Source organism: Ptychodera flava, chromosome 13, assembly GCF_041260155.1.
Source record: "Ptychodera flava strain L36383 chromosome 13, AS_Pfla_20210202, whole genome shotgun sequence".
NCBI lineage: Eukaryota > Metazoa > Hemichordata > Enteropneusta > Ptychoderidae > Ptychodera > Ptychodera flava.
Genome location: NC_091940.1, coordinates 30206254 through 30229374, shown reverse-complemented (window position 1 = coordinate 30229374; position 23121 = coordinate 30206254). Strand labels below are relative to the sequence as shown.

Sequence of the window (23121 nt, the reverse complement as noted above, 5' to 3'; positions counted from 1 at the left end):
CATGTAAACTTTTCAGAGCAGTGTGTGTGTGCGAGTAGATATACGCATGCGTATTTCGTTCCCCCTCATGTAAACTTTTCCGAGTAGCAGTGTGTGTGTGTGTGTGTGAGTGTGTGTGTGTGCGACTGGATATACGCATGCGTACTTCGTTCCCCTCATGTAAACTTTTCGATCCTGTATGTGTGTATATGTATGTATGTATGTATGTATGTATGTATGTATGTATGTATGTATGTATGTATGTGCGTGCGTGCGTGCGTGAGTGCATGCATGCATGTATGTATGTATGTATGTATGTATGTATGTATGTATGTATGTATGTATGTATGTATGTATGTATGCACGTACGTATGCACGTATGTGCGTGCGTGAGTGCATGTATGTTTGTATGTATGTATGTATGATGTATGTATGTATGTATGTATGTATGTATGTATGTATGTATGTATGTATGTATGTATGTATGCACGTACGTATGTATGTATGTATGCACGTACGTATGCACGTATGTATGTATGTGTCTGTCTTCATGTCTTGTGTGAATTGGTTCACATATATGTATGTTTTTTCACTCATATATGTATTTACTTATGTCTGTATTGATTTATTTATACTTATGCTATAGTAGTTTATTTTTATTGATAAATGCATGCAAATACACCCTTTTCGTATGAATATGTTCTTCTAATGTGTAAAATAATTATTTTACATTTGGCGCCTGGTAGTAAACACAATACATATATATAGGTGGATGTACTTATTCGTCTTGCAGAAAAAAGCTGTGTCGCATATCAGCAAGGCAGATCTAAAGGCATGGCAAGTGGTTCATTTTGTTTTGGCTTTTATTCGATGAGCGGATTTTTAAAAGTCCGATATGATACTGAATATATCAACTGCATGACTGCAACATATGACATTAATCATTTTTTCTTCGGTGTTTGCGTATTTTACAGAATTTTTCTTCAAGATCCATCAAACCCGGACCTCCGGTATATTATTTTGTTTGTACATAGTCAGTTAACCACAACAGTTGTTTTAGGTTTGTTATTTGGCAGTAAGGTAAGTAAAGGCTCCATCAAGCTTTATGTATGCATTCTATTTTACCCTAACACGTACATACATACATACATACATACATACATACATACATACATACATACATACATACATACATACATACACACGCACGCACGCACGCACGCACGCACGCACACACACACCACACACACACACACACGTACGTACGTACGTACGCACGCACGCACGCACGCACACACACACACACATACATACATACATACATACATACATACATACATACATCATACGCGGGCACGCACGCACGCACACACACATACGTACATACATACGTACATACATACATACATACATACATACATACATACATACATATAACTGAGCAGACAGAAAGAGATATACGTGCGTGTCTCTGGATAAAACTTGATTAACGATGTGTATCTTGTTGAAAATCACTGAGCTAAGTAATCAATATCTACAGCAAGACTTCATTAAATCTTAATCTGACAAACGTCTACTTTCTGCACATCAATTTCCATTCTACAGCCTCTTATCTCACCGACAATAAAATTCAATTTCTAAATTGAAATCTATTATTTACAAGCTATCGCATCCTAGTATGATAACTACTGTGACTTTTAACAAGAAGTCAGTCTTTCGAAGAAATCTCCTCCTTGTGTTATTTCCGCAATTATGCCTTACGTCCACTTGTACTTTCAATATAGAAGAAATTACCCGTTTCTCAAAGTATTAAGATAACATGGGATGAACGCGTATGCTCAGCATGTTCTGTAAAACTGAAGGAGAGGAGAATCAAGAAATGAAAAATTGTACTGCGCGTTATTCCATTGATTTTAATTTCAAGTCTTGGCAATTAAACTCAGAAGAAGTGCCGTATAACTCGTGTATTGCCTGTCTTTAAATGAACAGATCATTTTCCTCTGTGTTCTGACAGCATCGATTTCTGGTTCATTTTTCACCCGGATTTTAATCACCTGCCACTCATCAGGTTCACAGATACTAAAGTGAATCCATCGAGCTCGCTCAATACACAGCGCACGCCGTCATGATATAGTCGGCAGCCGTTGTGTGGTAACGTACGTTGAAAGTATTTCCAGCTTTGACACTGGATTGCTTCAGTAGCCATGACATGATGTCCTGTTAAAACTCATCCTCTTAATTTTCTCTTCACTGAGAACGTCCTGTCATCTATTTGGGGTTTCGTGCATTTATTTTTTGCTGATTCATTGACAGTTTATCCAAAATAACTTCACCAGGGGACATAAACTCAAGTCCTTCGCAGATGTATCAGTAGACTTTTAATGTTTTAATTTTTTTTATCCGCAAATTTTGACTGTGATGACTGATGAAAATTGAATGTGCAATCAAAATAGACAAGTGAGAAGATAATTGATTTCGGATCATTTTATGTGAAAACAACTCTTCTTATCGCCTCAAAGAAATCAGTTCAAAGATTATTGCATTGTGATGTAACTGGAATTAAACATTTCAGTCTACATCAATTCTTCGTTATTGTGCGATTACACGACCGATCTTCAGCTTTTATTCTTGAAAAAAGAATTAAATTTGTATCAGCATAAGTCAGTTGAAAATGAAAGTGCGCCACCTATGTAAAAGTTAATAACATTATACAGGTTGGCTAACGTTTGACAATTGTATAAAACTCAGTCTGAAACATTTCATCCAATCATACCCTTTCTTCGGTCTACTTTTGAGGTTGATCACGTGACACGCATAACCAATAACCTGACAAGTCACTACATCGCTTATTTTTTTCTCTCTCTCTCTGTTTTCAACAGATGTACCTGGTCTTCAAGTACCAAGGTAAGGCAGCCAAACACGACTCCTGTTCGTCCAAACGAACTTTAGGTATAGCTCGTACCTGCGATAAATGCCATAAGTGCTACATAGGAGAAAGCCACGTGGACGCCGTCAGAAAATTACAGCCGCGTGAGCCAACGCTGGATAGATATGACGTGGAGGTACCCTACAAATACGCAGCCTATCATCACTCGCCACGTCACATTCATCCTCGTCCCATGTTCGTCCACACCTTCCCATACCCGCCACTGAGAATACAACCAACTGCGAAAAAAATACACCCCTCCAAAATAATCACTGCGACCCTTTTTTTCACATGATCATGCTAGTGACACTGTACCTTTTTTTGCCTCGAACACGCGCCTTTTCCGCGGTCAATATTTTGGAAAGGTTTGTCTAATTTTGTTCTCTTTTTGTCGTCAATTCTGTTCTTTTTTTCTGCACCAGCCCAGTTTACCAGTAGTAATTGTACACACTCACGACCTTCCGATTCCAGCAAAGCCAAACTTGCCTGCTCACGACTTTAAGTTTGGCCCGATTCGTAAGTTAAAATCCAACTTCTCACCATGCATGGTACTGCACGTGTACTGACAGTACTCTGATCGAAATACCTAGAATAATAACTCCATATTATTCGTTTTGAAGACCCTTTTCTTCTTTTTTTTAGTTAAATTTTATCGACTAACATTTTTATCAATTTACAAATTTGTTTAGTCAAGTATTTGTGCTGTTAACACATGTATTATCTTTTAAAGCAGTAATGTTAGATGGCATTTATTTCAAGTAGCTTTTATAAAAATCAACATGTTTGTTTACTCTAAAGTACACATCTAGAATTTCAACTCTTTTTATGGTCTATCCTCTTTAGTGTAATAATATTCAAAGCGCTTGTTGAGATGTTGTGACCTTCTATTTGGACAATTGACCCAGGAGTGAATTGAATCGAAAAAAGCGTCATAGTATCTCTGCACATGTTTTCATGAATTTCGCTATTTTTCGACATAATATAAACCCCGAAAAATTGCCAAAAACGAACAAATAATGGAATTTAATTAGCTTTTATTTATACAGCGATTATGACTGCTATTCGTGCAGCTTAACACGAGTGCCAAAGTCATTTGCACTTGCAAGCCACCTGAATACTATTACAGATATTCGTATCACATCTTTTAAAATTAACATATCGTTCCAATATTCAATAACTTTTTCTCAAACTAACATTTGCATCCGGTTTAAATTTCGTTCTAAGATTTTTCTTCCAAGATTTTCTCTACTTTTACCTTGTCTTCAACGTAAATATATATTTTGCCTATGATTTCTTCGTACCGTTTTCATCTTCATGTCGAGCGCCCTCTACAGGCTTCAAGTTATTTTGCCCAAACCTATGACTTATTATGAAGTATGGCCGTTGGCTTTTTTTCTGGACATCGGAAATTGAGTGGTTACATTATTTGTTTGTCGAGTTGTAATATAATCAATCGAAAGGAAATAATAAACGGGGATAGATGATACTGTTTAACCGAAACGTTACCAGCAAATATCAAAAATTAGGATTCTCTCCCTAATCTAGTGGACACACATCGATGGTCGGGACTTGCTCTGGGATAAATCTTCAAACTGGAAAAAGCCCAGATCCAAAATCATGACATCTCAAAAAACTGATCGTGATGGAGTAACTATCACTCCCCTCAGGAATATCAACTATGCCCAATAAAGAATTCCCCACCCACATTTCCCATGATTCCGTTATCTTCATTCTCTACCACCCCTCCCTTACCCGTGTGATATCATCTCATTTTCGAGGACTTCAATTCTAATGATCATATTTTTCATGCATATCCATATTTAATTTTGCTGGCTGCAATGTCTAGGTATCGCCTTCATATGCTATTGTTGCGTTAAAATACCAGCATCGTGATTAATATTTACCTGTCGCCACGCTCGCTATAGATTGAAAGATTCGTCGCTCGAGGGCGCTCTCTATGCTCCCTGTTTAGCGCACCCTCGAGCGACGGATCTTTCAGGCTACGCTCGCTATTATCATGATTTGTTTAAGCGAAACAATGAATCCGCAATTGTCTTTGAGAATGGCTTTTTTGCGCTGAATGCTTGCTTGACCTTAACAGCCTTTAAAAGCATTTGCTTAATATTCTGCTTCAGTGCTCAGCATCATTGACGTCATATCCGGTCGTCGGTAACTCTTGTTTGTCACGTGATTACCATATGTGACATACAGACACCCGCCATATTTATGCCGTCATTTGATGCTCATTTTGTGCATCCCTTAAGTTAATTCCATCGTTTGCCTGCTTTCTGCTTCATACTTTTAAGGGGTCAATGGTTGTAATTTTTGATAAGATATTCCAGTGTTTTTCCCGGAATTTGTTTCTTTATTCTTGTCTCGAAATTGCACTTACTAGATAGCCTTTCCAACACATATGTCATCATGTTATTGTTGACAAATGAATTCTATAGTCCACGCTAAAATTCATGTAGAACATCAAACACATACAGGCTTTGACAAGTGGAACACTGGCCATTTCTACATGATTTCAGAAGTGAAAAAAGGAAACTAGCGTAAATACATCAAAACTTACAGCCAATAGAGCTCAAAAGTTTCTTTGTTTTCGAAAATGGGATACCACACGGCAAAACGGGGTGCTATAGCCATGATAATGAGCTTATGCGTCGCCGACGTTCATACTGTACTTGATCTTGACATTACGAAAAACCTGGGACAAACAAGTGGAAGACAAAATATCGGTTTACCCGACCAAGAATCGCTAGATCACCCTATACCCGGTTACTTCCAGTCACTCCTACATCTCCCGCCCGATCCCTGATAAGTCAGCATGACCCTAAAACCAACCCCTCCCCCGGAACAAAGTGTTACCTTCCCCTCACAAATGGTACTAGCATGAGAACTGTCACATCTAACTCACTCATCCAAGTGTCCTTTTCATGGATGACCGGTTACGAAATACGTATCACCCTTTAAGTTTTTTACTCGAGTCCTCGGCATTACCCACTGCGAGCTTGGTCTTATGACCTTCCGGATGTTAAAGCCGATCACTATACAAACTGCGTATCCATCAATATTATCGATTCTGTTTGTTACCCTCCCAATTCCAATTGTGTCTCGCGTTTGTAAGAGGAGGACATACCCCGCTATTTAATCCAAACCTCGTATCGGAAATAGATCGATCATGACATTTCTTAACCGGTTTTCTGAGTGCCTCTTTCTTCACTCGTTACCAAAATTATACCGTTCCTGCAACTGTTGACTCACTCTTATCACTTCTTATTGCCATGCACTTACAATCTCCTCAATGTTACACTACTCCACCACATTTTAAGGTAGTAGGCGCCTCGAGAGTGAAAGATTTAAAACTGATTTGTTTATACTTTTCTCACGGAAATTGTCAACCAGTCTCTTACCGAATCAACTTAAGAATTAAAATCAGGGGTCACCGTGCAAAGTTTGTCCCCAGAGAAACAAATTATTTAACATTTAATGATGTTTGAAATTCAAAATTACAGTTATCCCCGTGTTAGCTCAATCGGGAAAAATAACATTTTTGATTTTCGAAACTCTTAGACGATGAAGGTTTTTTTCACTCCAAGAGCTGAGCTTTAAAATGAGCACCCACAAGTGTTAGATCAGGAAAGAACTGTAAAAATTTGAGAGTCCTACCTATTTGTCCTCGAGGTGCGTTCTACCTCAAGAAAACACACGTCACCGTCATTGCCACGCCCACCTTCACTCTAAGCATTCTGCACTGCACTTTATCGGCATGCGGAAAGTTTTTGAGTTTCTTGAGTTGTATATTTAAGTAGCTGGCATGTCTTTAAGATTCCATACATTTCACCTCATTTGTGAAAGAAAATCCGAAAAGATAAAAAAAATCGGTATGTATTTACAGGCAGGCAGAGACATGTCAGGCGATGTGCTAGATTGAAAGAAGTTTATATCAGAGAATTTTAGATGCCATGAGGTATACATGTAATACTATTTACACTTGACCTTAAAGTTAAATTTGGCAGTACTGTGTCCGCTTGACCTTGATTTCATGTCTCTCCCTTCCTATGGTTGTTTCCCTTTCATTAAACGGTTTTATCATTTTACTTTTTAGGCTACTAAGTGCACGGAAATTAACTTCATTACTGGTGGCGTAGAAATAACAAGTAGCAGAGATGCGTTTTGAGTTTCCGAATCAAGCTATATAGTATGAACATGCGTTTTGTTGCTCATCTCACCCATCTCATTCCATGTAACAAACGTAGCCATTCCCATCATTCCGTTCCCCCTGCACGTTTCTGGAAGCACCCACACGACCACCTTGTATGCCGATTTCTTTATCCGCAGGAGACGGTGGAATATACCAAGGGAGAAGACTTTACCGTGAATTGTCCGCACGACTTAGGGGTAGGCCTGATTGATAGCGCCCTCTGTAGGTCTCAGTGTGGTAGAATATAGAGCTGGTCGACGTCTTTTTTTAAAAGTAGACTAAACAATGAATAGGCCTATAAAAGCTTCGCTGTTGTTTGTGTACTGCGTCACCCGGTAGGTTGATTTTCGTGCTGGTGGTCGGTTCAACTCCAAGACACGTCATTTAGATGATAGCAATATCGCTCACTTCAGTACTGTGCATTAGTCTAGGCTTAAAACTAATTTACAGAATTTTATATTCTATGTTTTGTTAAAGTGTGTACTGCTTTCTGCGCGCGAACATTAATTAAGGCAGTTAGTCTTAATAGTTTCGACTTGTCTTGGAGGGTACCAGCCGCTAAAAATGGCCAAATTCTGACCAAGTTTTGCTTCCAACCTATTCGTTTTTATTATTGTACTACTATAGGGGGAGTTCCGACGGCTCTACGACCAGTTAGAGCTTCTCAAAAACAAGAACATGGTCAAGGGGAACCCACACATGGCCCGGACGATAGCCGCCATGACTGACGCAGCCATAGCGACGACGTCGGCCATCTCCGAGGAAGCGACGAACGTCATCCGGAAGAAGTCGATGAGGATGCAACAACAGAACGGACAGCCAGCGCTCAGAGAAGAGGAATGGTTGTGACTAGGCAGAGACGCTTTTCTGTCGCCGAGACGTGGCAAAGTGTAGTCAGTCAGTCCACAATGAATACTCCGCGGTGACCGATGGCGAATCGTCGGCTCTTTCCGTCGACCAAGCGACGACTCTCAACAGTGTAGAGGAGAAGAGTCTATCATCATCATTTACGTTCTCTGGAAGAGATTCAAGCCAAATATTCATGGGCAGACATGCAAATATATACACAGAGCGAAAGATGGCGGCGTCGTTTGGAAAGGAAGCCATCGCCGATGGGCAGCGTTTAAACAAGACAAAATTTGACGGTATATGTACATGTACACAGTCGGCAGGAATATCGTTTAATAAACTAAATCTACACAGTGGCATACAGTACTTATGGTTAATATGGTTTTATTTTTACGAGTTTGTATGCTCAATATGTTGAGTTTGTATCGTTCATCAGTTCACCATTCGATGTTCTGTCTGTCAATGAGAACGTTACCGTAATCTAAATACAGTCAGGATGAAAACGGTAGAATCGGGAAACATAAACAAATACTTGGTTTTCCAGTTTTTGCAATTTAATTTCTCAACAAGAGACATTAATTTAATGATAAAAATCGGCAGGTGTTACAAAACTTCTGTACAACAACGGCTTATCGAAGCCATTGGCGTTTAATGTCGTGTTCAAGTTGTGCAACGATGTCAAAATACGTATTTGCATTCAGGATATAGATGGTGGAGACCCGGGCATTCCTCCTCAACTGACCAAAGTATGTCCCCTACTGAAGAAGCTGGGGAATTTCATTGTGAAATCGTTCATTATCATATCACTGACTAAGCTTCATCCACAGGGCGGGGTTGATGAAGGAACCAATACCGCAACTTGTCATTTCTTACCACTGACGATACTGTAAAGGAATGTAATATGAGTCACGTGGATGCTCTGTGTTTGAAGATGGCGCTTTGATTATGTCTCGTCGTGGCTAACTCAACGATTTTCGCCGACATTCTGCTACTAGAGGAAAGATTTCACCAACTTGAAAATCTACGACCGGGCTAAAAGTGCGTGATGAAAAAAAATTCAGAATTAAGGAGAGACCACGACGAGAAAGTTACACACAACATTACATTACTGAACTACGGCAGCAACAGACGGAAGATGAGTGTAACATCATGATCAGAAAAGTTCGTGTCGAGCCTCTACGCGTAACCCAGTCCCGATGTGGCTGTGTCCCTTACAACTTGTAAAAAACGAATATGGAAAGACAATCGGAGGAAGCAGGTATATATCAAACACTTTGACACGTTCTCCTACTCAGCGGATTCGGATACGATCAGAACATGCAGAAAAGACATGAAGTATCTCGTTATGTGTCACCCGTCATGACAAATTTGTACATTTGTAAAATTGCGTTGAAACACGCAGAAAAGACGTCAACTATCGTGTCGTGCACTTGTCATGACACATTTGTACAAATACTGTTTTATATATTTTCGTAAAAAGAAACATTGAAATCCGGGCTAAACAAAACAGTACTTACCTCCTCATGACCACGCCTCTAGATGGCGCGATTTCAGTTCTCGTTCGGTGTCTTCCTATGTGTGTGAATTTTTTTTATCGTTCGCGATTCTTCGTAGAGAGACTCAAGTCTACGTAATTACACATGCGCCAACAATTCATTGAAAAGTTTAATATGAAGTTTAACAAATGATTTTAATTCAGTAATATGCAGATTTTTATTTTGCAATTTTTTAAGAGAGTGAGTGAACGTTTACAATTTATGTCATGTTTTGGAGCTTTCAAGTAACCTCAGAGAATTCTGTGCGAACGTGAGTCTATATTGTAAAAGTTCGTGTAGGACATGTTTGACATTTTAGTGTGTCGTACGATGACAGTATATATTGTAAAATCTTTCGATGTGCATCTCGACCGAAGGAAAGTGATTTTTTATACTGAATGTATGTACGTCCGTAATATGCTGAATTGTTTCCCTATTCTTGATAAAGGACCCTGTACAGTTTCTTAAACCTTTTTAAAACTTGATTTTACTAAAATTCACCATATGTAAAGACAACAGTTACCATATGTCACATGAAATAAAAGGGTATTTTTTCTTTTCAGCGAAAGTTTGTCTCCGTGTTAATTATTTCGGCGGTAATATGAGCGTGAATTTTCTACAGAGATTGATGTGAGCTGGGGCTTGTTTTCCTTCACTCTACAGTGGTTTGCGATGCACCATTGACAATTCTTGAACTAGACATATTATTTAATTGAAGAGTTGCCAATACTGCCAAGTGTAAATATCGTCCAGCGGTAACATCAGTCGATCACAAAGAAATCTACTCTGCTATTTAAAGTTGGAATATTGTTTGGAAGGAGGTCAGACATATATGCCGAACACCGTCACCAGATCCACACTAACCACCAATTGCAAACGATGCACTCTGGACAGTTTAATAACGGAATGTGCGTTACGTGGTGTTGTCATAACTACACGTGACTTCCTTCCAAACAATGTTTCGACTTTCGAGGAGTTGAATTCTCTGTTACTGATTGATATTACCACCTGGACTATTACACCTGAGAGTGTTGGCAACTCCTCAATTTAGACAGTATGCCTAGTTCCTGTATTGCCCACGGTTCAACGCAAACCAATGTAACCCTTTCGCTACCATGGTATTGCACCAGGCTATTGTTGCCTATGATGAGTGTTGGCCTGTTTACAGGGGCTCAGGGCTGAACAGGGTGGGGGACTTAGTAGTAGACTATCATCCGATATTAAATGTACATTCAAATTAATATGTTCCAGACAGAGGTGAGTAGTCGAGAAATTGGATGGGGGAAACACAGAGTTCCAAATTTTCGCGATCCTAGCGTTGGTATTTTGGTAGGGTAGAGACCGTGCGGACCGGATGTTTGAAGTTCCCGTACGTGCTCTGGGAGACTTTGGAGCCTACTAGGCATGAAGCGAAATATGTCCGAACGTTGACGTTGCTTTCATGACAAACACTGCCGGTAGATTCTGACCGATCTACGCTGGAGGCAAAACTTTAACTTTACATGTATCTGTTGTATAGGGCCGGGGATCATCACAGGCGGCAAAACAGCTGGCAGTATCAGTAAATGCACTTATATCAGGTAGCTTCTTTCTCTAGTACCAAACTTTTCACGGTGATCACTGGTTTTACTCTCGACGTGACGTGGTAAGAGAATGGTTCAAAGTTTCACTGACGAAACTTTGAGCAAAAACGTATTTTAAGAATATAACACTCTTAGTTTTTTGGATGAAAAACCTCCACAGGTAGGTAAGCTCAAATTCAGTCAAAACACTTAGAGTGCTACATTCTTTCTACAAGACATTTAGATACGTATTGGGACCAAAAACAGCACAGCCTTACCTACCTGTGGAGGCTTTCCATTCAAAAAGTAACCCGCTAGGTGGCAGTATGTCCAGGAAAAGTCAACTATATATTTGAATATAAGCTAAATCATTCTATAAAGCAAGTTTATTTGTATAATGTTTGAATTTTGAGAGAAAAAAACGGGAAAATTTGGCCATTTGGGGGATTGTTTACCCTCTCCGGCGGAGCTTTATTTTTTGCCTGCGGTAGCCAAAAACGCCCTCACGCGGCCGCCGCGAGTACTCGCCTCAGCTTCCCAGGGACTCTCCTTCGGCAACTGCCGGGAACTTGGGAAACATACATAGATATGTATGTATAGATCATATCATGAAAGGGCAAGAAAAAAAAAACAATTACCATTCTTACCGATACCCATAAACAAAATATATCATAATGAAATAAAAGCAAAGTTTCTTCCTAACTAAAAATACCTAACTTGTGGAAACAAGCTACTGTAGTACCTATTGCAAAGAAAGCATCGCCTAAGGTTTTAAATGATTTTAGACCCGTGGCCCTTACATCACTAGTAATGAAGTCCTTTGAAAAAATCATCAAACGGTATATTTTAGATAAAACCCAGAATATGTTAGATCCTTTGCAGTTTGCGTACAGAGCAGGTAGAGGAGTGGAGGATGCCTCATTGACCCTCCTTAATTTAATTTATAATCACATTGAAGGAAATAAAACACATGCCCGGGTTCTATTTGTTGATTTTTCATCTGCATTTAATACTATTCAGCCGCACATCTTAACTGGTAAATTATTGTCTCATTTTAACATTCATCCTAAGATTGTCGGTTGGGTTTTGGATTTCTTAACTGGGAGGTCACAACATGTTCGAGTGAACGGCACTTTTTCTGATGTATGTATCTCATCTACTGGCTCACCGCAAGGTTGTGTACTGTCACCACTTCTGTATATTTTATATACCGATGCATATGATTGCAGAAGTCACCATGATGATAGATTTATAATTAAGTTCGCAGATGACTCTGCCATAATCAGTCTACTCCAAAATCATGAAAGAAATCATGGGCCAGTGGTTGATGACTTTGTAGAGTGGTGTAAAAGTTCTTTTCTCGAACTTAACATTGATAAGACCAAAGAGTTGTGTATAGATTTCAGGAAAGACGCACCATTAGCTGATGTAACAATTATTAATGGTAAAGAAGTGGAAATTGTTGAGAAATACAACTATCTGGGTTCTATTTTGGATAATAAGCTGCGATGGGAGGATAACATTAATATGATTTTATGTAAATGCCAGCAGCGTCTGTTCTTCTTGAGGAAATTGAATTTCTTCAAAGTTGACAGAAGAATGCTGTGCTTTCTTACAGATCATGTATTGAAAGTGTCTTAAGTTTTTCACTCATTTGCTGGTTCGGAAACCTCACTGTACAGTGCAAGAACAAACTTGGTAGAATAGTAAACATCTGTAGTAAAATAATTGGAGTGCAACAAACTAATCTCAGTACATTGTATAAAAAACAAGTTTTACACAAAGCCAATTCTATAGTCAGGAATCATCACCACCCACTTTACAAGGAATTCAATATTTTACCATCTCGCCGGCGTTATAGGGTTCCAATAACTAGAACAAATAGATCAAAACATTCGTTCATTCCAACTGCAATTTCTGTACTGAATCAAAACAGAAACGACTAGTCATCTCTGCTTTTATATAATGTGTTTTAACGTCACTGACCTTTTTTTTAAATATTTTATACATGTCTTATCTGTGTAACTTTTTGACTTGTCCGCTGTCGTACAAAGAATTGCCCATGTTTTGGGATAATAAAGAGCTATTGTATTGTATGTTGTATTGTATGTTCCTATGGTAATGAGCGACATGAACAATAATATGCGTTTATTTCGAAGATTATAATAATAATAATAGTATAACTTTATTTAAGGATGAAAAGCAAAAAACTAAATTGTGTACGCTATCCCATACATCAAAAACAGAAAGAACATAAAATACAAAAACAGAGACAGAAAATGATTAAAAGTACAGAAGATTTCTATACGTTAAAATATGCTTTGAATGCAAAAGAGCATCAGTTATCAGAATTAAGAAGCGCTAAAATGAGCACATTTTCGATATTATTTAAACGTTCATGAAAATTATACATTGCTTTATTACGTCTCAAGGCCTCAAAAGTAGGAATTGTATGTGAAACAAACATACCACTCGCGCTACAGTCGCGAGCATACCCCATCAAGATTCTGAAGGAATTGTTATACGCCACTCTATGATTGTCTAGACTCTTTTTTGTGTGAGAAGTCCACAGCTGAGAACAATACACGTTAGTGCAAAAACTTCTAAAGAGTGAAATCTTCACATGAGCAGAACAGTGTGAAAATTTACGGAGCAGAGCATTTGCACGAATATAGAAACATCTAGTTTGCTGCCTGCACAATCATCAAGTCAATTATTTGTCATGATATAACCTATCAGTACGTATGTTCATTGACGACATTTAAACAGGTGGTTCCAAGCTTAATAGGTGGTAGGCTTTCAACTCTAATCGAACTTTTTCTAGGCAGAAAATACATGCATTTTGATTTCTCATGGTGGTGAATTATATCTATCACAAATTAAGACAAGATTAGCATGTAATTACTATCTATTCGTTACATAAGAGAATTCCTTTGATTGACGATTGTGTCACCGGGTGTTGAATGCGTATATATTGGTGTAAAGGTCTTTTGTCTTCAGTCTCGGTCGAAACTCCACCGTTGTTCACACAACAGCCAACACTGCAGAGGTACTAAGGAGCTGACTTCAACGCCACCTGGCGTAGCATCATTACTGGCAATTCTTGGGCCGACTCGCAGCGATTTCGAAGCTGTTATCCAATTGGGTGGCTGAATCTTACCAATATAATGAAAACAATACAAATAGACTCCCTAAGTGGCTGTGAATAGTGACAATCGACCAATCAGATATAACCTTGCAAACACGCTGCGAGTCAGCCGGAATTCTTGCCCCATCTCGACAGTTGAAGCTACCTCGCACAATTCAAGAGGAAGCTGAGTTCGAACAATTCAGAAACCATTCATTAAGCTGCCCAGAAGGTGAGGGTGACACTTACGAAGTTCCGTAAACCATGCAACAGACAGCAGTTTGAGCACGTCGAGAGAGTATTTGATCACCTGGAAGTCTCTTTGTATGCAGTCTCCAAAGGGGCACACGAAAAAGCAAAGAAGTCTCTGAAGTAAGGTATTTGTCTCGTTACTTATCGCATGAAATTATCTAAATTAGCAGACGAGCGAATTCGGCTGGAGGACCGTCTATGAATAGATGTCTGACGAATTAGCGTATGAAACCGATGACGAGAAATGAATGCAACGCTCCGAGATGAGAGGAGAACAGAAAATTAAGAAGATGAAACTGCGTCCCATTCCAATAGTTTTTTTCTAATGAGCAATTTATTTCAACAACGTCAGATTCCGTGACAGTGTCAAAGAGTTTCTCGCAACCTGCGACCATTTTTCGTCCAGTACTTCAGCTTCCAGCTTTGGATCCACTCATGGTTTCATTGCGGACAGTGGTATTTGCAGAACAGATACACTTTACCAAACTCTACTAAGCAGGCAACGACCAGTGCAACAAACTTTCTGCCCAATCAACTCGCTACTTAACCATCTAATCCTGTGTAGTATCAAAACTTAATTTTGACTTTGACTCTCGTCATTGTCCTAGTAGACCTGAGTGAAGCTGTTTTTAGGCATGTCTGTCGTGGGCACTTTGCGTTGCTCATTGAAATTTTGGAAAGCCAAAATTGTCTGCCATGTGTTAAAGGTATTTGTCATTTAGCTTCAGCTTGCCTTTCATTCATTCTCCTCCGCCTATTTCTTGAAGTAATTGCACAAGCATAAGTTTTGTGAACAGGGCTATTCATTAATTGCTCTGGGGAGAGTCACCAGTTTTGTTTTGTTTGGCGCAGATCTTTTAACACTTGGTAGATGTTCGGTACGTGAACTTGCAAACAGATGTTGATTTTCTTTTTCATTGCCAATCGCTCTGGGGAGAGTCACCTGTTTTGTTTTGTTTTGCTTTGCTTTTACTCTGTATTTTTTTTGCATTTTCTCAGGTTTATGGGGTGTCAACGAGCTTATGCAAAGATTGACTTTTCGTAAATTATAAGCGCTGCCTTTTTTAGGCTCCCTGCTCTCATTTCTGCATCACATTCTAGTACGTTGGTTTTCCGATAATCAGTTCCATTGCTTCTCTAGAGCGTCACTCTTAATTTTTTCGTTATTTGCTGTCGTACTTTAGTTCATCGCTTTGTCTCGGCGTGTGGGAATCCTGGCGCAGAAGCCGTAGCACGAACGAAAACAACTTGTCATGTCCTCCGTTCAAGCCTGTATTGTCAGCTATCCATCATCTTAATTTTGCTTCGATAAGGCCATGTTGTTTGTTCTGAAATGTCCGTTTGCTATTTTAAGCAGTTTGCAGACTTTGTGAAAGGTCTCTTTGTGCTACCCTAAAGTGTCGGCCACGTCACACAAAGAAGGACACAGCCAGTGCCCGACGTTTTTACGAATATCACCTTCCATTTTTTGATTCAATATGCTCGTGACAGTGTCATCCTTTTTGTCGGTCCATGGTTAGAGGCTGGTTTTCTACAATGGTAATTTGGCTTTATAGTTGTTGTAGAGTTGTAATTATCTTCCAGACAACATCCTTCTTGTCTATTTTTGATTGCTAACTTTCATGTTTTGATGTTTGCCATTTGTGCAGTACTGTTGGAATATAATTTGATATTGCATTTCCATTAACGTTATCTAGACTCTCTTTCGAGAGTGAATGACTTTTCGGTCATGCCCTTTTTCAGGGCTTGTTATTTATGGTTTCGCCAATTATGTCTTTCATTGAGGCTATTCTAGAGTGAATGACTGTTCGTCGGTCATACCCATTTCCAGGGCCTGTTACTAATTGCTTTCGCCAATTATGTCATCCATTGAGGCTATTCGAGGGTGAATGACTTTTCGGTCATGTCCTTTTTCAGGGCTTGTTAATATGTTATTATGGCTTTCGCCAGCGATCTCCTCCATTGAGGCAATTCATGACTTAATATTGCGAGGCAGCATACCTTGGTGACTGAGATTTCGGGATATTAGCTTACAAACCTGGTGTGGCTTATTTGCAGAAATATCTATTCTTGCATGTAGCCTATTGGCATCACATTCGTGACTTTTGTTGATGGATCTTCTAGTTTGCCGTTTTTTGCGTTAAGATTTTTTTTCCAGGTGGAGCAATGGAGAACAGAGTTCGATGGCCCAGCCCTATGTAATCTATATAAACCCTTCCAGATGTGATGTCAGTATGGAAGGCGGGTTCACAGTATCAAAGTACAGAAATGGAGGGTTCCACTGGATAAATTGGTATTCAACGAGCATGACTATGGATGCTGTATTCCCTACCGAACCGATCTTCCACATTGCAGTCCATCGCCAAGACGGGCAGTATCATTGGAAATGGTGGTCTATAACGGCATCAGAGGGGCTCATACTTTATCCGGAACAGTCTATTGTACGGTACATTGTTTGGTTCATTCTGTTCAATCTACATTTGAGGGCTGCAGACGCATGTTGGCCAAGCCGACGTTTCAAAAAGACGCTTTCCAGGGCAGGGAGCAGCTAAGTGTGAGAGACAGGTGCTTAGCCATATACGGCATTTTGGATATCCACTAGCCCTAAGGACAGTTGCATGTATATCGTCGACTAGCTCAGCATGAAATTAATGAGTGTTAATGTCAGAATCTGAATAATTAATTTTTTCTGCAGTTTATAGAAATGTGGAATATTGTCTTGGCATGACGTAGTTGTCAGCCAATAGCTGGCTGCAAGATTAACAGATTTTCGGCAGTGCATATTTATTTATAAGTATGAATTTGTAGTATTGCCATAAGTCCAGCAGTGCCACTCACTCTGTGCAATTCTGTTTATTTGAACCAGTTGTTTTTCATTCTGTATCTATTTCAAATCAGATTTTGTTGTTTTTTTTGTTTCGATAATAAGAAATCCCGATCCATTGGCACATCTAGCATGCAATCAGGTTCAGGTTTCCAGAGGTTTTTTCCTATTTTCCATGTAGGTTTTATCTGTGGTTTTTCCTGAGCGGCTATGTGCATTTAGGCTTTTTCATACTTCCTGTTTTGAGTATGTTGCTTTGTATTCAAGTTGAGTTTACTCTCAGTATATTTATTTCAACCTGTTTACAAGTCTTTCACTGTTACAGTCTCCTCATCTTCGGCCTTGTACAATCCTAGTTATTGCGTCATATTTGTATTCATTTAGTCTAGATAGACAATTAGTTTGTTGTTCATCGATTGAGATATTTCGTAGCCGTGCAATGCAGCATAACTACTAGCCTAGCTTTTTCACTCTCATGGGGTGTGACGACCACCGCATACCGCATATTATCGCTGTTGTGTATCATTTAATTATCAATTCTCGAAGTTCAGTATAGATTGAACAATTATATGCATTTCGAAGATTAGCGTATAATTACTATCTATTCGTTACATAAGAGAATTCCTTTGATTGACACTTGTGTCACCAGGTGTTGAATGCGTATATTGGTGTGTAAAGGTCTTTTGTCTTCAGTCTCGGTCGAAACTCCACGATGTCCACACAAGTATTTTTTATGTCTATATTCTCTAAATCTTGTGATGCAGTTTTATAGATTTGTAAGTCCGTTGCTTTTTGACAATACGTTGTAAGGGGGGAATTGTGTAATAAACGTGGTGAGTTTTTCGAGGGTACACAGTACGCTCGTGGGGTGTGACGACCACCGCATACCGCATATTATCGCTGTTGTGTATCATTTAATTATCAATTCTCGAAGTTCAGTATAGATGTTATGCTCTTTTTTATTGCTTTTTAGCTGACTGCTCTTCTATCGTTCCAAAAGTTTCCCGTGCCATGGTTGCAGATTTAAAACACTGATCTTTTCACAGTAACCAGCATCATATTCAATAAAAGTTTACCGAAGTTCATGATTTGTAAAATGAGGTTTCGACGGCTGCAAGAAAGGTTCTTTACTAAAAATAAGTATTATTTTCATAAATATTGTTCGTATTTTATCATAGATACACCACGGGAACGGATATGAAACTGTGATAATCAGATGCGTACGAGAGATCTTATTGAAAAGGGATTTCATTTACTTCTTTACATCAGTGCTCAGGATTTCAAGCAACGAGAGGTTTGCATTAGAGACTACTGATGCCTTTGTTCTGTTTAATGTACAACCCTGGTGATAATCCATTATATTGATCGAGTGCTTGATATTATCAGCATTAGAAGTTTGTATAATTACGAAACCCGCGGATGCTCATGCATGCTATGTTACCACGAAGTTCTGAGCATAAAATGTTCCTGTAAAGTTCCCGTTTATTTATAACAACATACGTCTTACCATAGACCCTCGTTTTTCTCGAGGGTCTATGGTCTTACGTAAGTCAGGCTAGGTTATTTAAGGTGAGCGATGATAGACTATGAAAAATCAGAGGAAATATAGAAATCATCTTGTATTGTACAAATTAGTATGAGTTAACAATCGGTAGTCGAGTAGGCTAGTGAAGTACATAAAAGAGAAAATGGACTTTTGGTAAGGCAGCTTATCATGTATATTTCCAACTTGTTTGTGAAAGGGTGTCGAACTTTGACCTGGCTGTACTGAGAGCTGGTATAACACCTGTTTAGGGGACTTGCATATGCATTTTTTTGGCTGCTGTTGTCATTTCAATGAAGAAATGGCTCGCTGTGACGCGAAATGTGTTCATGACTAACGTTTACATCATATTCATAAAAGTTGACCGAAGTTCATGATTTGTAAAATGAGGTTTAGACGGCTGCAAGAAAGGTTCTTTACTAAAAATAAATATTATTTTCATAAATATTGTTCGTATTTTAATATAGATACACCATAGCAAGGGATGTGAAACTGTGATATCATATATGTAGGAAACATCTTATTGAAAAAGGATTTTATTTTTTTTGCGTCAGTGGTCAGTATTTCAAGCAACGGGAGGCTTGCATTTGAGACGAAATACTACTCCCACGTAAACCGTTCGTGGATCTCCCTTAAAAGTGACCTGCTAACACTTTCTCTCCAAAACCCCTTTCACTGGTCAAATCGATGTCAATTTTGACCGTTATAGCGAAAGTGGGTTGGTTAGAGCTTTTCTTCTTCCTCCGCCGGATTTAAAGCCTTAAGAGAGGCAGAAACGCTACAGATGCCTTTTGTTCTGTTTAATGTACAACACTGGTGACTTTTATACGGGCTCTGGTAAGATCCAAAGGAGAAAATGCTGAAAATCGGTGATAATTTTTAAATATTTGAGGTGTAATTCTTGACATTGGGGCGTCCTTTTAGCCGCTGAAATAAGGCACTGACTGCAAAATCAATACGGGAGGGTACAGAAAGTAAACTGAAAACTGCGTATTAATGAAGGATTCTTGATGTGAATTTCATTCTAATGTTATAATTAGTCTATTGGCAGGCTGTATTTCTGATACATTCACGGACATAAAACGCCGGCAAGGTTGATAAACAGGGACAAGTCCGGCAAATTTCATAAAACTATTGTGAGTTGTACATGCCAGTTCAAAGTTTCAAATGTCGGCACTTTCGCTATCTAATCATGCTGCCAAAGGTCACTATACATAGCACGCTACACAAACATATTCGCGATTGATAAATTATAAAGATCAGAGCGTCATTACTTCTTCTACTTTACTTCAAATCGGTTAACACGTCTCCGATTGGCAGAAATAAAGCATAATTTAAGAAAATAGGTCGAAAGATGTTTTCCAACTGACAATCCACTCGACTTTTTCGCTTTTAAAACACAGCAAACTCAGCCTCTGTGCATTACAAATGCTCCAAACTGCCCTGTCCTCACCACAAGGGGTTATCTCCTATACCCCTCGGCAGACTGGTAAAGAGAGAGCAAATCTACTCCATGGCCGTCGGCCGGACTTCTTGCAAATTGTCTCTCGGGAATATGGTGAAAATTTGGCCATATGATTTTTTCCCTACTATCTGCCGTGAAAAGAAACTTGTCAAACTGGTTGACTGCAAATAAATCAATCTCAACATTTTTTCTAGAAAGAGCGATTTCTTTTGCTGGCCATGCTGAAAAAGATTATCCATTATATTTATCGAGTGCATGATATTATCAGCATTAGAAGTTTGTATAATTAAGAGACCCACGGATGCTCATGCATGCTATATTGCCACGAAGTTCTGAACATAAAATGTTCCTGTAAAGTTCCCCTTTAATTTATAACAACATACGTCTTACGTAAGTCAGGCTAGGTTATTTAAGGTGAGCGATGATAGACTATGAATAATCAGAGGAAATATAGAAATCATTTTGTACAAAACAAATCAGTGTGAATTAACAATAGGTAGTTGAGTAGGCTATAGTCTCGCTTCCAGACCTCGTCGCTTTGCCAGTGCAAAGTGCGCCGCTGGCGGTAGGAACATGAAGTGATTTTTCCACTGGCTGGGCGACGGGCGTCGCTTCGCGACTCGAAGCTCGTCGCTCCGCGACTCGCCATGTCCTACCGCCAGCAGCGCACTTTGCAGTGGCGAAGCGACGAGGTCTGGTAAACGAGACTAAGTAGGCTAGTGAAGTACATAAAAGAGAAAATGGGCTTTTGGTAAGGCAGCTTATCATGTATATCTCCAACTTGTTTGTGAAAGGATGTCGAACTTTGACCTGGCTGTATTGAGAGCTGGTATAACACCTGTTTGAAAGACTTGCATATGCATTCTTTTGGCTGCTCTTGTCATTTCAATGAAGAAAGGGCTTGCTGTGACGCGAAATGTATTCATGGCTCACGTTTACTGAGTAACTGCAACTTTGTTTAGCGCTGTTGACGACACTGTAAAAGCTCGGTTTTCCTCAACACTTGATCGATATAACATTTATCAAATACCGAGAGTTCGTCGTAAAGGAGGTGGTACAGCGCTCATTGCGAAATCGAACCTCAAAGTCGTCCTGAATGAGACCCCTGCTTTCGAAATATTTGAAGTACTTGATGCAAATGTAAGTCTACTATGAGTAATGGTTCATCTTGTTGTCATCTATCGTCCACCATGTTTTAGCTGCAAGGTTTGCTTTCCTAACATCTTACCACCAAAGTCTTCTATGATGGATCCAATTCCTACCGCATTGTGACAAGGTGGCACCAGCTGTTTGTCAAATTGTAAACAAGTCTTTGCTTTCTGGTGAATTTCGTCCTTCACTCAAAAAGGAAAATCTGGACCAGAAATATTCTCAGTAATTATCCCCTGTGTCAAATTTACCTTTCCGTCAAAACTCATCGAGCGCGCAGTTTCCAGTCAATTGAACGCATACCTACATAGCAACAATTTGTTCGCCAAGTGTCAGTCAGCCTGCTGGGCGCGCGCGGGTTACAGCACAGAAACTGCTCTCATTATAGTTTACAGATGATGTGCTGCGCTCTCGACATAAACGTAAAGATGTAATTTTGATTTTACTCAATGTTTCTTCCACCTTCGATACGATTGACCATTACGTTCTGTTACACAGACTGCGTCATCGGTTTAGCATCGATATCACTGGAGTTATTTTCGACTGGTTCAATTTTTACATGAGGGGTGCGTATCACACAGTCTGTTTGGGTCAAGTAAGTCCTGTTGAAAGAACAGTCACATAACCTGGAATGCGGTGTCCCTAAGGATTCTGTCCTTGGACCAATTCTTTTCAGTTTATACATTGCACCATTAGAGAACATCGTTACCAAGTATGGCTTAAGGGACCGAGCACAATTAACGGAAGGGGGGGGGGGGCGGAAGAGAAAATGGGGGGGCCACGAAAAAAAATGAGTGTTCTTGGGGTGGGCCATGAAAATTCCAGGGAAAGTAAGGGGTGGGCCACCAAAATTTTTTACACCATGACAGACAGAGAATATTTTTCAGCATTTTTGTTCCCTGTTGAAGCTGGAGTTCCTTGTTAAACTTCTTGTAGCATGATGAAATACCAAGTCTTAAACCTCACAATGCAGTTGTTATGTGTAAAATGAGCAATATTATTATTGAAAATTGACTTCATTTGTCAACAGTAATAATGGTTGGTAATGATACAGAGGCTCGGTTGAAACTGGTTATTTCATCATGCTATAGGAATCCCTTATAGAACAGGAATGCCTGTCAGTACCATGTGAAATTAGCATTCACATGGCTAGTTGGCATGACTTAATGCATGTGCATAGGGAATAGGCAGTCAGGCAGTCCACATTCATTTCAGAAGCACGTTGGTAACATGTTACTATAGGCCGAAATATTAAATGAGCTAGCCATTCACACACATGTGAATGAATGGTTATTCTGAATCCACTCACATGTATGTGAACCAATGGTTATTTTGAATGCACATATGAATGACAGGGTCATCCTGGCAGAAAAAGAGCACCATGAAAAGTACTGATTTGACATCCGATTTCACTTATTTTGATGTTGCCGTTATGAATTTGGTAAACATTGTTACATTTGCATGTTTGCAAGGTGTAAGCAAACATCAAATAAGTGAAATCAAATTCCAGTAAAATCAAGTACTTTTACACAGCCTCTTACGGTGAATTATATGATACAATTGGTTGGAGATGTAATTTAACCATATTTGGCCTAAAACTAAGACAGGCCAAACAGAGTTAAAAGCAACTCTGACTCACCTGAACACAGCAAACACAAGCAGACTCACCTTTCCAAACATTCAAAATAAAAAGCACAAAACATATC

The 23121-nt window shown here is 39.2% G+C and overlaps 1 protein-coding gene across 11 annotated transcripts in view; it reads left to right on the top strand.

The window, feature by feature from the left end:
- The window catches only part of LOC139148129 (probable G-protein coupled receptor CG31760), a 228956-nt gene extending 218895 nt beyond the window's left edge, over nt 1-10061 (top strand). For 3 of the 11 annotated variants that reach the window (XM_070719430.1, XM_070719434.1, XM_070719429.1), the window contains 4 exons: nt 954-1059; nt 2859-3041; nt 7247-7306; nt 7737-10061. In XM_070719430.1, the coding sequence (XP_070575531.1) occupies nt 954-1059; nt 2859-3041; nt 7247-7306; nt 7737-7958 (571 nt within the window). In that variant the 3' untranslated portion in view covers nt 7959-10061. Of the gene's footprint in view, nt 1-953; nt 1060-2858; nt 3271-3327; nt 3422-7246; nt 7307-7736 lie in introns of all 11 variants that reach the window. The other 8 variants (XM_070719437.1, XM_070719438.1, XM_070719432.1 and 5 more) reach the window with 6 other exon arrangements.
- The last annotated feature ends 13060 nt before the right edge of the window (nt 10062-23121 follow it).